Source organism: Symphalangus syndactylus, chromosome 5 (assembly GCF_028878055.3).
Source record: "Symphalangus syndactylus isolate Jambi chromosome 5, NHGRI_mSymSyn1-v2.1_pri, whole genome shotgun sequence".
In the NCBI taxonomy this organism is placed as follows: Eukaryota; Metazoa; Chordata; class Mammalia; order Primates; family Hylobatidae; genus Symphalangus; species Symphalangus syndactylus.
The window spans coordinates 134,870,061-134,887,170 of record NC_072427.2 but is presented as its reverse complement, the minus strand read 5'-3'; the positions used below and the strand labels follow the sequence as shown (position 1 = coordinate 134,887,170).

The 17,110-nt window shown below is 37.6% G+C and overlaps 1 protein-coding gene and 1 pseudogene across 1 annotated transcript in view; one reads left to right on the top strand and one right to left on the bottom strand.

Annotated features, from left to right (window-relative positions):
• Positions 1–231: 231 nt before the first annotated feature.
• Positions 232–17,110, top strand: part of PYROXD1 (pyridine nucleotide-disulphide oxidoreductase domain 1) — a 33,539-nt gene continuing 16,660 nt past the window's right edge. The window contains exons 1-5 of the mRNA XM_055280421.2: positions 232–405; positions 2,952–3,032; positions 8,291–8,410; positions 12,511–12,639; positions 15,029–15,102. Of these exons, the coding sequence (XP_055136396.1) occupies positions 322–405; positions 2,952–3,032; positions 8,291–8,410; positions 12,511–12,639; positions 15,029–15,102 (488 nt within the window). The 5' untranslated portion in view covers positions 232–321. The remainder of the gene's footprint in view (positions 406–2,951; positions 3,033–8,290; positions 8,411–12,510; positions 12,640–15,028; positions 15,103–17,110) is intronic.
• LOC129483273 (elongin-C-like) lies at positions 10,489–11,171 on the bottom strand (annotated as a pseudogene).

The following is a 17,110-nucleotide window of genomic DNA, read 5'->3' as shown; positions in this document are numbered from 1 at the left end:
TCAAACTTCTTTGGGCAACCCATCATCTCTACTTTTTTATTTTTAATTTTTTGGTCTTCTCTTTGTCAAATTTTCATGGAATAACTACATTCAGGTGTAGTAATAGTAACGCAAAGCTCTGACCACGAGACAAGTCGTTGTTTCCGAAACGCAGCTGGCAGCAGGTACTCGAGATGACTAGCGTGAGCTCCCGAGCACCTGTAGGTCGGATTCTCTGGATAAGGCACCGGAAGTGACCGCCTTGCCGCTGCTTCCTCTTCCGGAGTCCAGAGTCCCGCTCCTCCCCCGCGATATTCAGTAAACCACTGGGAGTCCGGCAGCATGGAGGCAGCGCACCCTCCCCCGACTGCAGGGAAGTTCGTGGTGGTCGGCGGCGGCATCGCGGGCGTCACTTGTGCGGAGCAGGTAGGGCGGTGCTCAGGCAGTTCCGCCTGTTTCCCCGACCCCAAAATGGGTAGCGCTGGAGGCCTTCCTCCCACCCCCTCCGTTTTTCTTCTTCCGGGTTCCTTTTCGCTGCGCCTTTTTCCGCACTTATTGCTCCCAGATTTTAGAAACTGCTTGGTGGTCCTCATATGACCTCACTAGCTTTCTCTCAGGCGCAGGGAGGAGTGGGAGGCAAATTGTAGCCGAGAAACCAAAGCTGGCTGATCCGTGCTCAGATCCCTGTAATGTCAGAGCAGACATGAGGACTTTGTATTTAGACAAAAAATTCAGCCCCCTTTCTTTCTTTTTTTTTTTTTTTCTTTTTCTTTGAGACGTAGACCCACTCTGTCGCCCAGCCTGGAGGGCAGTGGTGCGATCTTAATGCAACCTTTGCCTCCCGGGTTCAAGCGATTCTTCTGTTGCGTCAGCCTGTAGCTGGGATTACAGGCGCCAGCCCCCACGCCCGGCTAATGTTTCTATTTTTAGTAGAGACGAGCTTTCACCATGTTGGCCAGGCTGGTCTCGAACTCCTGGGCTCAAGCAGTCCGCCCGCTTCCGCCTACTAAAGTGCTGGGATTACAGGCCTGACCCACAGCACCTGGCCCTCAGCCCCCTTTGTTAATTATCGTAGGTGATTGAGTTTAGTTTCCAAATAGTTGCCAAGTCTTTAGTGCATCTTAACTAATTAATAAAGAATCCCGTACGTAAGTTTTCTATACTTCGAACTCCCAAGATAGAAGAAACTTTATTTCTAGTAATGTTTTGTAAAACAATCAGCGAGGGATTAAATTCATGTAGGGCTTGCTTTCTTGATTATACTGAATAGCCAGACCATATATATTCAGATACGTGTGTATTCCAAAAAGTTCTACATTATTTTGTTGATATAAAGTAAACATGAGCAATCACTGAAGTCATAAGAAATAGTGGAAGAAACTCAAGTGTTTTCATCATTGGATGCGTATTTTCCGTTTATTGACTAAGTAAACATATATGATGCAGGCACCATACTAAGGGCTGAGTGTTCAACTATGAACAGCATGGTATACCATGCTAGGGACTCACAGCCTGCCAGAAGAGACAATATTACAATATTGTATGTCTATGCAAGAGGTATCAACGGTTATCTTAGGGGTGGCTGTGGAGTAGGTAGGGAGTGAATTAGGGAAGAGGAAATTTTTTTAATCAAAGGAGGTATTTTTAAAAACTCATTATGAAAGAATGAGTGAAAGTTCACCAAGTATTCAAGAAAAGAATGTCATCTCCAGTGGAAAAGCATGGATCATCAGGGAGCAGTAAAGCTTAAAGCATAGATCATAAGGAGTCTTATCATGCTAAGAACTTAACGAGAATTTACAAGTAGTCAGATGTTTTTCAGCAGTGGAGTAACTTGATCATATGAAAAGGCTTGAAAGATGATTAGTTACAATGTGTTTGTGGCAGAGGCAGCTGGTTTATATGTGAAACTGGAGAGCCAATTCGAAGGTGATTTCAGTAGTATAAAGAAGTTTTGAGGACCTCATCTAGCAATGGAAACAGCAGAGATATAAATTACAGAATATACAGATGAAAGAAAGATGGAGAGAGTAATAATATTGTCAAATATAGAAAGTTCAAATAAAATGAGACTAAGAAGAATCGCATGGGTGTTGGGCACGATAGCTCGCACTTATAATCTTAGAACTTTGGGAGGCCAAGGTGGGAGGATTGCATGAGGCCAGGAGTTTGAAGCCAGACTGGGTAACATGGCAAGATCCTATCTCCATAAAAAAATAAAGAAAATAAATAATCCCTTGGATTTTAAGGATTCATAGATCCCTCAAACATGCTGTTTTAGTGAGGGAGTAGGAATAGAAGCCAGATAATTGAGGGTGGTGGTGTGGAGGAACCAGACTTTGAGATAAGAAAATGCTTTCAGGTACAGAGTGAAGAAGACAGAGGTTGTGGCTAAAGGAAAATAATGAAACATTAACAAGTGTAAGTTTTGTTGAAGGTGTTATTAAAATGGCTTTATCATCCCACAATATGTACCGACTGGAAGAGGCAGAATAGGAGTGCCAGAGCACGTGGGGAAAGTTAGACCAATATTCTAAGTGTTTAATATTGAGGGTTTGCTTTAATTTCATCCCATTGAAGACAAATGAAATATTATTTTAAGATAAATAGAAGTTGGTTTAACTGGTAATTAGGAAGATAGCTTATTCTCATCCTCTGCATTATAACTTTAAATTGGTATACAAAATACTTGAAGTAAATAAAGGATATTTCTTTATATCACTTTTCTTGTTTAGGAGTTCTTTGTTAGTGTTTACTGTAAATATTATTTTCTCAGTATCAGAGTTTAACATGATTCACCATTGCCCCATCAAGACCAAGGATAATGGAGACCTTTAGATGAGGAACAGTGGGTTTTTAATTTTCTAGATTAATTACATTATTAAAATTGCATTATTCTCAACCCCAAACCATATATACCAGTACTTAAAGTAATTTGTCCTAATTTTTTTTTCTCTCTTTTTAAAAATAAGTTGGCTACTCACTTTCCATCAGAAGATATTCTCTTGGTAACAGCTTCTCCTGTTATTAAAGCAGTTACAAATTTCAAGCAGGTAAGAACCTTTGTATAACTTCTTAATATTAATTTGAAAAAATTGCAATAACTTGCATAGCAGTTAGGGTAATTGTGTATTTTTTTCTTAAAAATTGACAAGTACAATTATATGCTGTACAACATGATGTTTTGATATATGTATACATTGTGGAATGGCTAAGTCAAGCAATTTAAAATCTTTCCAATTTAGATGCCTTTTATTTCTTTCTCTCACCTAATTTAATTGCTCTAGCTAGGACTTTAGTACTGTGTTGAATAGAAGTGGTGAGAGTGGGCATCCTTGTGTTGATCTTGGAAAAGCTTTCAGCTTTTCACCGTTCGATATATTATTAGCTATAGGCTTGTATATGACCATTTTTATGCTGAGGTACATTCCTTCCATACCTAATTGTTGGGTTTTTATTATGAAAAGATGTTTAATTTTGTTGAATATTTTTTCTGTATCTGTAGAGATGGTCATGATTTTTGTCCTTTGTTCTGCTAATGTGGTATATCACATTTACTGATTTGCATATTTTAAGCCATCTTTGCATCCCTGAATAAATCCCACTTGATTATGGTGAATTGATTACTTTTTTTTGAGACGATTTCTTGCTCTGTCACCCAGACTGGAGTGCAGTGGCACGATCTCAGCTCACTACAAGCTCCGCCTCCCAGGTTTACGCCATTCTCCTGCCTCAGCCTCCCAAGTAGCTAGGACTACAGGTGCCTGCAACCATGCCCGGCTAATTTTTTGTATTTTTAGTAGAGACAGGGTTTCACCGTGTTAGTCAGGATGGTCTCTATCTCCTGACCTCGTGATCCACCCACCTTGCCCTCCCAAAGTGCTGGGATTACAGAAATGAGCCACCGCGCCCAGCCAACTCTAGTTTTGTTTTTTTGTTTGTTTTTTGTTTTTCTTGAGATGGAGTCTCGCTCTGTCGCCCAGGTTGGAGTGCAGTGGCACGATCTCAGCTCACTGCAGGCTCCGCCTCCTGGGTTCATGCCATTCTCCTGCCTTAGCCTCCTGAGTAGCTGGGAATACAGGTGCCCACCACCACACTGGGCTAATTTTTGTATTTTTTAGTAGAGATGGGGTTTCACCATATTGGCCAGGCTGGTCTCGGACTCCTGACCTTGTGATCCTCCCACCTCGGCCTCCCAAATTGCTGGGATTACAGGCGAGAGCCACCGCGCCCAGCCTGGAAAGTTTTCTGTTGTTATTTCTTTAAATACACTTTCTGCTCCTTTGTCTCTCTTGTCTCCTTCTGTAACTCCTATAATTCAAAGATTTGCTTCTTTGATGCCATCCCTTAATTCCATAGTTCTACATTCTTTTTCACTCTTTTTTCTTCTTCCCTTCTGACTGTATATTTTCAAATAATCTGTCTTCATATTCACAGATTTTTTTCTTCTGTGTGATCAGTTCTCTTGTTGACATAGTCTATTGCATTTTTTTTTGTTTCATTCATTGCATCTTTCATCATAAGAATTTCTGCTTTATTTTTTAAATAACTTGTCTTTTTAAATTTTTTGTTTTGGTGCTTATTGTTTTTCTGATTTAATTGAATTGTTTGTAACTTCTTGAAGTTCCTTCAGCTTCTTTAAACAATTATTTTGAATTCTTTGTCAGGCAGTTCTGACATTTGTGTTCTTTTGGTGGCATGTCTTCTTGGTTTATCATGTTTCTTACTTCCTTATGTTGATGTTTGCACATTTGATGACACACTCGCTGTTTTCAGAAGTATGGGCTAGTTTTGCTGTGGAAAGACCTTCCCCTGTGGGGAGGGCTGCTTGCTAGATGGGATGTAGCAGTTCTGGCACCAGTGAGGGTGCCCACTTTGTAGTCTGTGCAGCTCTGTCAGCTGAGTTAATTGCAGGGATCCTCAGCATCCAACTCTGGATGTCTGCAGTGGTAGTGAGGGTTGTTGGGGTTTTCAATGTCAATGGCTGCTAAGAGCCTCCCAATCTTTTTTTCTCCCACAAAGGAAGTTGTGGCTTAGGGGATCCCTATTGGCACTGAGTCTGCCTTCTGGGTTCAGTGGCAGCAACGCTGGTGTCTGATAAGTGGTGCCTATGGAGCAGATAGAGCTGAGGCCCAAAACACAGGCATACATGGAGGAATTAAAGTTCTGGGATCTGGGACTGTAATGATATTGGTGCCTAGGGTGCAGGTACCCATACTGCTATATTGGTAATAGAATATGAGGTGAGGATGCTTGTGAGGCAGGCAGCCAGGGAAACCAAGAATGGGAACACAGGTGTGCTGTGAAGCAGCCAGAGAAACCAAGAATGGGAACACAGGTGTGCTCAGTCATAGCAGCTTCAGTGTTGGGGCAGGGCCAGCTTTCAATGGCAGCTGAGCCAGTGCCCGGATTGCAGACATGTGCAGTGAGGCTTGGTTGCAGGGCGCAAAGTGCAAACTAGCTTACTATGGTGATGGCTCTGGTGTCTGAGATGTAGGTGGGCCCAGTACAGGCCATAGAACCTAGGTCTAAGGTATAGGCATTCTCAGAGTGACCATGGCCCTGGGGTTGGAACACTCACAGGGTTGAGAGACAAAGTGACTCCTTTCCCAAAGCATCTTGACATTGGCCACTTCTTTGTGGAGACAAGATATGCTGTCATGTCTCCCTCTCTGGGGTTCCCTGGCAGGAATGGTTGTTGGTTCCCTCACAGTAGCAAGGGATGCCAGTTTCCTCTGCAGTGCAGGCCACCATTTACCACAGTGGCCCCCACCATGTGGCTGATACTGATAGCTTCTGCCTTTCTTTGCTCCTAGCTATCTCCTGGTTTCTCAGGTATGCCAGGGTCATTACTGTTTCTTTTTATGTGTCTATTCTCCATTTTCTTGCTCCACTGTGTTGCTGCAGATTGTTTAATGGGCCCCTGAGCCCTCTTTGGGCTATTTTGGCTTGTGAAGAGTTGTCTATATTTGTTTTTTTTAATGGGGGAATGAAGGCTGGTATCTCCTACTTAGCCATCTTGATGACAATACCTCCATGCATTCTGGAGTATTTTAATTGTTTAAAATTACAAATATTCTTTTGACAGTTATTTTTAAAAAGCTCGAATTGAGAATTATTCAGATAGAATACCAAAAGCTCCTAGAATGATACTAAATTTTTAATCTTCTATTCTTTTTCTCCATTTTCCTTCCACTTAGAATTACTTTTGAGAAAGTTTCCAATAAAAAATTTTTTTCAGGAAAGATGCTCTGCAAATCTAAAATGGGTACAAATATACATGATATTTATTATAAATATGGGTAGGGGTGTGTGTATGTGTGTTTACAAATCAGAAAAGTGCTTCCAAGCCAAGTTTATACTTACAGATAATTAGTGTCTCAGAATACTTTGTATTCCATTAATTTATATTCACGTTATAATAGGAGTCTAAGAACAGTTGGGTCATAGTGTCATAGAAAAGTCATCTCCAAACTTGTTTGATCCTGTAGCTCAACTGTTAAAAAGTTTTGCCCTGACATCCCAATATGTGTATACTAATAAGTTATATGTATGAGCTACAGAACTACAATTATCAATGTTATAAAGCATATGCAAAATAAAATTTCTAAAATGTCAAAAAACATACATTCTGATCTTTCTTCCCACCCTTCAGTGAAGACTACTACCATAGCCCTTCATTTAATACGATGTCTCTGGTAATATCCTGATAATGGAATATAATTTTCTCATGTTGTAAACCCATAAGACCAAGGATAGTTTAGTGGCATATACCATGTTGTCCCTTTATAACCTAAGTAGAGATACATATGATATCTTAATACTTAGGTATAGCCAGAGAGTTATGGAGTTTGGGAGAAATAGAGGAAAAATTATAGCTATTAATCTTTAAAAGGTAAAAGTACATATTTAATGACAGGCCAAGACTGTATACATAAGAGAAAGCTGTATAGCTGGGTCTTATAATTGTCTTTCCAGAAGACCTAATTCAGTATAATAATCCAAGAGTTGTGAGACTTGAATTCAGTTTTTGCCAGTTTTGTAAGTTACGTACAATAGAAGGAAAAAGCTTGGTTTCTAGGCCTCTTATTTACTGGTCGGGTAGCCTTGGAAGATCTCTGTAAGCTGCTTCACCTGTAGTATTAGGTTAATACTTTCCTTGCTTACTTCACAGGGTTGTGAGCTTAAATGTGCCAATAACAAATATACAAATACCAGCTATTCTGTGTACAGCAGTAGGAAATGGCATTATCTTTATGATTTATTGAGTACCTATATTATATATTAACCAATGTGCTAGGCACATAAGATACGGAGATTAAAAGTATAGAACATAACACCAAGAAGTCACTAGTGCTTATCCTGAGGGATTAAGGATGAGACTTGAAGAGTGATAGAGACTTTAACATTTACTCTCTATTATGTATTGTTTGTTTAGTGTTACAAAGAGCATGATTCATGACTTGTATAATTTTTAAAGGAGAAAAAAGATTACTACTAATAATTCACATTATTAAGTGCTTACCATGCATTAAGTCGTCTTCTAAAGGTTTCAAATCTATTATATGATCCTTAAATAACCCTAGAAGTAGGTTCTTACACAATTTGTAAAACTGTAAAGGGGTCATGAGACCAAAAGGTTTGAGAACTGTCAGGGCCATGCAGTAAGATTTCCATGCAGTTTTTAAGGAGCAGCTGAGGTTGAAGATCAATCTGTAAGGCTGTGTGGTCTTTCTGCAGCAAACTGGGCTTAGGACTAGAGCAAGCAGATAGTTTATAGGGTTGAGGGTTTTCAGGTTAACAGTTTAGGATAAGAGAGCAAGGAAGTAAAGGATTTGGGGAAAAGGTGAAATGATTCACAATTGAACTTTAGCTGGACAGAAAGGAAAGTGAGTGTAGAAGAATACTGATGGTTTTATAGAACAGGAAAGAAGAGTGCAAAGACTAGATGACCATAGGTCTGCTAGTAAATAGAGAGAGAAAGCTTGAACGATAAGGAAATAAATAAGCTGTTTGGCTAAACTGTAGAAATGTAAGTGGTGTTACGCCTCATTTTACAGGTCAGCTCTCATTTTATTAGCCAGGAAACTATGGCTTGTAACACCTGACTTGCCCAGGAGCGGCCAAGCAAATATTTAAGTCTCTAAATGCTGAGTCTAGTCCTCTTTCCACTCTATATAGTGCAGTTGGCTAACTTGTTTGTTTTATAAACACAAAATAGTGTATAAAAGCAAAGTTTTTTTTTTTATTTAAGATTCTTGAAAGAAAATACTTTAAAAATATACATTTTTAATCTCTTTGATCTATACAGATTTCTAAAATATTGGAAGAATTTGATGTTGAAGAACAATCAAGTATCATGTTAGAAAAACGCTTTCCCAACATTAAGGTTATAGAATCTGGCGTAAAGCAACTGAAGAGTGAAGAACACGTAAGATAATTGTTTTCTTAATAACATTTTCCATTGTTGAATCTTGATAAAGTTTTGCCTGCCTTCTTTTCACTCCAGCTCTACCACCACCACCATTTAAGTTTTTAACATGTGAAGTTTAGTGACATTGATTTCCAGTGTTACTAGAAAAAATACAGTTTTTGTAAGTTTATTGGAATTATATAATTAGATTTGGGATTTTAGTCTTCACATTTCAAATTACGTTAATGTTTATAAAGTGTCCACTGTGTTCTGGGTACTGCATTAGGTGTTGGGATGCAGTAGGGATAATATGAGGTGTCTGCTCCTAGGAACTGTCAGTGTCAAAGGGAATATGAACATGCATACTATAATTATATTGACATATAAAAAACACAGTCACTGAAATACTATCAAAGCTCTGATATCAGGGATTAAGGAAGACTTCACAGAGAGAGTAAAATGAGCTGGGTATTAACAGATGAGTGAAATTAAGAGTTCCCCAGGTGGAAAGAGGCATTCCAGGAAGAGAAGATTGAATGTTCAAAGACCCAAAGAAAGGAAAAGAAATATGAAGAATAGAGATGTCAAAGGGATTAGGGTGTGGTTAAGTAAAGGAGATTGGCAATCAAGGCTAGAAGATAAGTAAGTAAGATCCTGAAGGGTTTTTAATGTCACACTATAAGAAGTTGAGTTTGGGCTGGCTCAGTGGCTCATGCCTGTAATCCCAGCACTTTGGGAGGCCAAGGCAGGCAGATCATGAGGTCGGGGAATTGAGACCATCCTGGCTAACATGGTGAAACCCAGTCTCTACTAAAAATACAAAAAATTAGCCAGGTGTGGTGGTGGGCGCCTGTAGTCCCAGCTACTCGGGAGGCTGAGGCAGGAGAATGGCGTGAAACCAGGAGACGGAGCTTGCAGTGAGCCGAGATGTCGCCACTACACTCCAGCCTGGGCGACAGAGCGAGACTCCGTCTCAAAAAAAAAAAAAAGAAGTTGAGTTTGTTTTATATTTGGGAGATATTGTAAGGTGATTTTAAGAGCTGGGGCATCAATGATAAAATAGATTTTTTTTTTTAAGGAAGATACATCTGATAGGAGTGTTGAGAATGAACAAATGGCTAGTAGCCAACCAAACTAGAAGGTGGTTATGATAGTCAAAAATTATGTAAAGGGTCAGGAAATTATGTACAGGCTCACGCCTATAATCCGAGCACTTTGGGAGGCGAAGGCAGACGGATGGCTTTAGCCTAGAAATTTGACTCTAGCCTGGGCAACATAGCAAAACCCCGTCTACAAAAAATATACAAAAAGTTAATCAGGCATGGTGGCGTGCACTTGTAGTCCCAGCTACTTTGATGACTGAAGTGGGGAAATCACCTGAGCCTGGGAATTCAAGGCTGCAGTTAGCTGTGATTGCGCCACTGCACTCCAGCCTGGGCAACAGAGTGAGACCCTGTCTCAAAAAGAATAATAATAATTTTTAAAAAATTGATTTGAAAAATGATGTAAGGCCTGAACTGAGACAGGGACAATGTAGTTGTAAAAAATATCCCAGATGTGAGTGAGATTTCTACTATAAATTTGGCAGGACTCAATAACCCTTTACATGAGAATGAAGAAGGCAGTCTCAGGAAAGGATGTTGTTAGATGATTTACAGTATCCTCAGATGAGCTTTAGGCAAGATAAGAAGTAGATTTGTAGTTGTTTCTATAAGGCAGTTCTAATTTATGAGTTCTAGCTCATAAATTAGAGATGTGTTTTGTCTCCTTTAGGGATAAAACACATATATACCACATTTGAAACACAAGTAATTTGAGAGAAAAAAGTAAAAGTACTGAATTTTATCAGGAAAAAATAAAAAATCTGAATCCCCAAACCAGATAAGTTCCTAATACTTATAGTGGTATTACATATTTCAAGTAATATATTTGTCAATTTATTTGTAAATTGTGGTGGGCTCTCAAAATATGCTAAATGGATTGTCAGGGAATTGATGTGTTAGGGCGTTTGAATGAATGAGAGTGCCTCCTGTTACCATTTAAAAAATACCCACATGCAGTGCATGTCCGCCTTCTCTTATCCATTGTCCTTTACATTTTTGTTTCTTTAACAGTTTATTATAATTTCTTTTATTTAACAATCTAGGAAGTTTGCAGCCATCAGCAGTTCTAGTGCTATTTCAGGTGCAGCTGGGAATTTGGGAACTCAATGGAGCTGTTAGTGTAGCGAACTTTGTACGTAAAATACATGCATATGGCCGGGTGCGGTGGCTCACACCTGTAATCGCAGCACTTTAGGAGGCCGAGGCGGGTAGATCACGAGGTCAGGAGGTCGAGACCATCCTGGCTAACACGGTGAAACCCCGTCTCTACTAAAAATACAAAAAAAATTAGCCGGGCGTGGTGGCGGGCCCCTGTAGTCCCAGCTACTCAGGAGGCTGAAGTAGGAGAATGGCGTGAACCCGGGAGCTTGCAGTGAGCCGAGATCATGCCACCGCACTCCAGCCTGGGCAACGGAGCGAGACTCCATCTTAAAAAAAAAAAAAAAAAAATACATGTGTACTTTTGATAGCACATGTGAAGGTATCTCTCTAAAATTGACCTCATTGGTTTCATTCTCAGCAAACTGACCTGGGCCACTCAACATGGCTTTTATCATGTCTGATGTTAATGCATGTTCTCTTTTTACAGTAAATTCATGGCCATCAGATGATACCAGTTTCACATACCTGGCATTAGGGCCTTCACAGCCACCATAAGTTTTCTCCTCTTCATGCATTTTGTTCTTATGAAATGCTACTGTGCTTCCCCAGGAACTTCAGTAGTTTGCTGGTGAGGCGAGGACGCAGAGTATGTTGCTCACTTCCGTCTGGAGAAGTGTCCTTTACATTTTTTAGTGAATTAGAGATAGTATATTTTACTTTCACATCTCTTGCCAAAAATTTAGCAGTAGCTAATGAAAAGAGTTGTGATTGTTTGTGCCATTTGTTTTTACAGCAGCTAAATGCCAATTATTTTTTAAGTTTTGTCAGTGTCTATAATTAACTTTTGTTCTTGTCAGATGCAATTCTAACCAGATTTTCTAAAAGAAGACTTGTATACAATTTCTGTATGGATATGCTATGCTGGATTACTGGTTTTATGTATTTGTTATGGAACTGAAGAGTTAATTTGGGTTATAAATGTCTCATTGGATATTAAGTGCTATGATACAATTTAATAAGGTTTGTAAGTCAAACACTTGGCACAAACATTAACCCCTAAATCATTTGAACAAAGTTGAGCATCTCTCATAGTAGCATGCATTTATGTTTAAATGTTTTCTAAAGGCTACTATTTATATGTGGTTTTTCATTCAGTATTAAAGAACAAAAGCAATAGATCTCTGATATGTAGTTTTAGACCCATTTATGTTATTAAAAATTAATATAAATTTAAAGCCAACACATGCTAGGATTAAAGATTATCATATTTTTTAGTTATACTAAAATATACCCCAAAAGCATTTGGTTTGCTTCTAAAGTCATTATTTGTGCTTAAGAATGTAAGTACTTTTTTTTTTTTAAGCACTTCTAGTCTTTTTAGATTAAGAAGACATACCGTAACCTCTTGTACCACTCACTGCTTTTCTGTACTCGTAATAGATATGAAGGTATGATATGGTTAGAATTACTAGGTCTTCTTAAAGTAACTTCCCTTGAGATCAGAAATCTTCATCAAGGCCTGTCACAGGTATAATGAGAATGCTTAATTTAAAAATTTCTTGAAGTTTTGTTTTTAACGTGGGGTCAACATACCTTTTCAACCAACATGGGATTCCCTGAAGTTTAATACAAAACTTTGTGTGAATGTACCTTTTTATGCCAGGGGAGAAAGACTAGTGTTCAGGAGATCTCAAAATGGTTCATGAGCTTAAAATGATTAAGAATAACTGGATTAGTACATGTATTCTCATGCTTAGTTTTGTAATTGCTATAACAAAGAACTGAGTGCCACCAAGAGGCAACCTTAATATATTATGTTTTGCTTTTGCCTTATTGAATTTTTAATTTAAAGTGAAATTGTATCCGTGTTGATTATGTGTCTCCCTTTTCTTTCATTGTTTGATGTATTTACAGTGCATTGTAACAGAAGATGGCAATCAGCATGTATATAAGAAACTCTGTCTGTGTGCTGGAGCTAAACCAAAGTTGATATGTGAAGGAAATCCTTATGTATTAGGAATCCGTGATACAGACAGTGCTCAGGTAACATTTTAAGGTTGGATCATGAGAAGGAAAATAAAAGAATTTTCTACATTTGAATTAAAGTGTTCCACTTACAATTCCTAAATTATAATTTCAGAAGGGAAATTTTTGTTTCATGACCAATAAGCCACAGAGTGGTTATATTTTATTCCTGCCAATTTTTTTTTTTTTTTTTTTTGAAATGGAGTCTCACTCTGTTGCCCAGGCTGGAGTGCAGTGGTGCGATCTCAGCTCACTGCAGGCTCCACCTCTCAGTTTCACGCCATTCTGCTGCTTCAGCCTCCAGAGAAGCTGGGACTACAGGTGCCTGCCACCACGCCTGGCTAATTTTTTTTTTTTTTTTTTTTTTGTATTTTTAGTAGAGACAGGGTTTCACCATGTTAACCAGGATGATCTCGATCTCCTGAGCTCGTGACTGCCCACCTATGCCTCCCAGAGGGCTGGGATTGCAGGCGTGAGCCACCATGCCCAGCCTGTTCCTGCCAATTTTATATTTTTAGTTGATACTATGTTTTTAAGTTCATGCTGATGTGTTATCAGGGTGGATAACCCAGATATAATGACTGTGCTGAATATTAACAACTTACATTACACACACATTCATTGCTCTACTTGGGGAATATGCGATTTGCAGCCTAAATAATATAACAATTTTTTCCAAAAAGGTAAAGCGTATTCAAAATTTACTGATCTTATTCTCCAGCAAAAAAAATTCAAAAGATCTTTGTGGTACAAAATCATGATAGAATCATAGAACAGAAAAAGTCACTTGGCTTATTGTTCTGCCCTAGATAAACTATCCCAATAAAGTGAAACATCTGTTTTTGGAGCATTATACAAATTCCTTTTGGTAATTTAATTTAATTCAGGGCTTATTAACCCTTATTGCCAAGAAGCTCTTCCTGGTTTCACAATACTATGTCTAACCTCAAGTTTGTTGTTCCGTCTCACGACATGATTTTGCATTAATATAATTTATATTCTGAAAATTTAATAGTTTTCTTTCAGCCTATTCTCTTAACTAAATAATTAGGAATTAAGAGAAAATTAAAGGAACTTGATTATCTTCTTGTGAACAATTTAAGTTCATATTATCAGAGATTGAGCTCGTAACTGTTTTAGCTCGGTCCTTGACATATGTGAACTCATTGAATCCTCGTGATAATCCTGTGTGACAATTATTACTCCCACTTTACAAATAGGAAACTGAGGTCGAGAGATTAAGTACGTATTTATACTAATTTAGCTATTAAGTTGATCAGATACACAATTTAAACTTGTGCTTTTCACCTCTAGGTCCAGTGCTCTTGCAGATCTTTCTTAAATTGCAATATCCTCAATGAAGGACAAACTGAAATAAACTTCGGTTGTTTTTTTCTTGGAGAATTTTAAAGATGTCAGCTTCAGTGAATATTATAAGTTTGGAGATAAATTTAATATAAACTTAGTAGGAGGGCCAGATGTCATTCCGAAGCAATGAGACTATTCTATACTTTTGAAAGTGCCCAAAGAATTACCACTGGCTTCTCTCTTTTTTTTTTTTTTAATATATATATTTTTATTATACTTTAAGTTCTAGGGTACATGTGCACAACATGCATGTTTGTTACATATGTATACATGTGCCATGTTGGTGTGCTGCACCTTTTAACTCGTCATTTACATTTACTGCTGGTTTCTCTAAGCTCATTGTGATCTTTTTTTCTGGGGGTTGGAGGCATCAATGTATCTGTCTTAGAATGTTAATAACATTTTTTTTTTTTTTTTTTAGTAAAAGTTTGACATTATTGGGTGCGCTCTACTCCCACCAGCTTTGTCTGTGTCATCTCACATAATCCTTACAGAAACAGTAGGATATATAGTCAGTTATTTCCATTTATAGTTGAAGGACCTGAGGTGCAGATAGGGTAAGCAACTTGCCCAAAGTCGTTCAATTAGTAATTGCTAGAGCCAGTGCAGAGTCTGTGCTCTTAACCACTATGCTGCTGAGCTGCTCATTCCTAGAAGTTTTAAGTGTTAAGTAACTCTAGGGAAACTAAGAATCTAGGCGAAAAGAAATAATAATTGATTTGGTCAAATAATTGAGAATGTGGTGAGTTAATAGTGCCTCCTGCTGAAATTCTGAAGTACTGTAAATGTAATGACCTAAAAGGAAAGGAAAATCAAGAGAGGCATTGCTATAAAGGCAGCTTGGGATAAAGCATAAAGGGGGACTTTTGTAATATTAATCGGGAGGATGTACCCTGATACAGTGGGAAAGTGAGATTCATTTTTTTTCTTTACAAATTCAATAAAATATTTACATTTTTAGAATATTATTGAAGCCTCATATTTCGGATTATTGCCCACTATTACAAAATACTACCTCATTATTTTCTTTTTAACATAGGAATTTCAGAAACAGCTTACTAAAGCTAAAAGAATAATGATCATAGGGAACGGTGGTATTGCACTTGAGTTAGTGTAAGTATATATTTTTAAATATGATAACATATTTAAATTGTTTAAAAATAATTTGTTTTTAAATTTAACAATTGCTTTGTGATTCATGTGATTTGTTGTCAGACTGGAAAATGTTCTTTATTCTGAAAATCAAAGATAAATATAATTTTCATATGTTTTCAAGGGGAAAAATCCACCATTTTTTTTAGCTCTTGCGGAATCCATAATTGTAGAAATTTTATTATAAAATATATATGTTTTGGGAATGCTTTAGGTCTCAAGGTGGTTGGCCAAATTTGGCCCATAAATGTGTTTTATAAGTATATTTTATGTTTAAAAATAATTCAAATATTTACACCTTTTGAGATTTCTAGTGATAGCCCTCACCACTTTTTATTGCTTATGTGATAAATCCTGCTTCACTCATTTATGTTACCTGTCTGGCCAGTGTAACCCAAAATGTTTGTGACTCCTGTTTTAGGATATGTGGTTCTTCCAGCTCTTTTTTTTGGTAGCTTGGGAAATGTGAACACATTAATTAATTTTCATCTTAAGACGATACTACAAGTTCAGAAACCATTGAGAAATATCCTGCTGTGGCCTGCAGAAGGTTGATTCACTTCATGATTTTATCCTCTAGCAGATGATTGACATGAAATAGTCTGAATCTTTTTCAGGCCATAAAGTTGGGTCAGACCACAAAGAGGACAAATTTGAATCAAAATAAGAACTCTGCCAAAGCCATATCTTTGCTCACCTGCATTCAATCCAACCCTCAAACTAGGTTTTTGCCCCTTTTTTAGAGGATGATCTCACCCAGTGGAAGGCTGTAAGAGTTGTTAAATTGCCTGAGTACTATGGGTAACAGTCATTATTGTTATTATGAAGTTTGTGGCATTGTATGGAGAAATACAGAGAAAGGGTCAAAACCAAAATGTGGGCCAAGAGGGAAGAGGTATAGATTTATTGTAAATGGGGCTTCAAATCCTTGTGTATAATATATACGTGCCAGATTTTCTCTATGAGCGATCACCAAAGTATCACTTACTATTATTATAATTGTTACTTACATTTAAAAATTTTATGTTCAAAAATGTTCAGTCTTACATTTAATCCTATTCATCATTTTCTTTAAATTAAGGCTAATTTTCTTACCCTTCCAGTTAACCAGTGTAACATCCAAAACGTAAGTTGAGTGTGTTTATACTCAACACACAATCGAAAGATTATCCATTTTGTAACTCTACATCAGAAAAATATTAAAATGATGACTAAAATGAGATTAAAGACTGTATAATTGGATAAAACTCATAATTTTGTATTTAGTAAGCTCTTCTTTGGTAATTAAAAATGGACCCACATAATGTTATTCTCTGACTTCAGGTCTGCTGCATGATTAGGTCTTTGTCTGTCATGAAACTTGGCATACCCATACCCTTTCTACACTGTGTTTCAGTGAAACTAATACTAATGTTCTTCATTATACATTTATTTCAGTTATTATCTGTTTTCTTCTAAGTGTAAGTTAATCCTGTCCTTTTCAAACAGATAATTGTTTTTCATAACTTCACAAAACCGCAATACCTCACTGTCTGTTTTTGTAGAGTCGTTTTCAAAATGAAAGCAGTATTTCCCCTGTGTGTGTGATGATAATCGTCAAACTTGTGCATCTTGCTGAGAACATAGTTCAAGTCAGGAAAAGAGGATTAGAAGGTGTCCTAGGAGGTAGAGCAAGTACTGAAGTTTCTTGTGGTTACTTGTAATAACTTCGTCTGCTAGTCAGTCATCAGTATGTTAAACTGCACTGATAGGTGTTACAGTGTAATATTACTTTAAATTTAAAAATGGTAATGTAGAGAAATTCCCAGTTTTTCAAAAAGAAAGCATTGCATGATAACTGTATGCCTGTATGTAAATTGAAATACAAACTTTATTACCAAATTTGTGTGTATTCCACTTTCCACTGGTCAGTAATGCTATATGACCAGAGTAACATAAAATAGAATGTTCACCCAATAATCTGGAATTT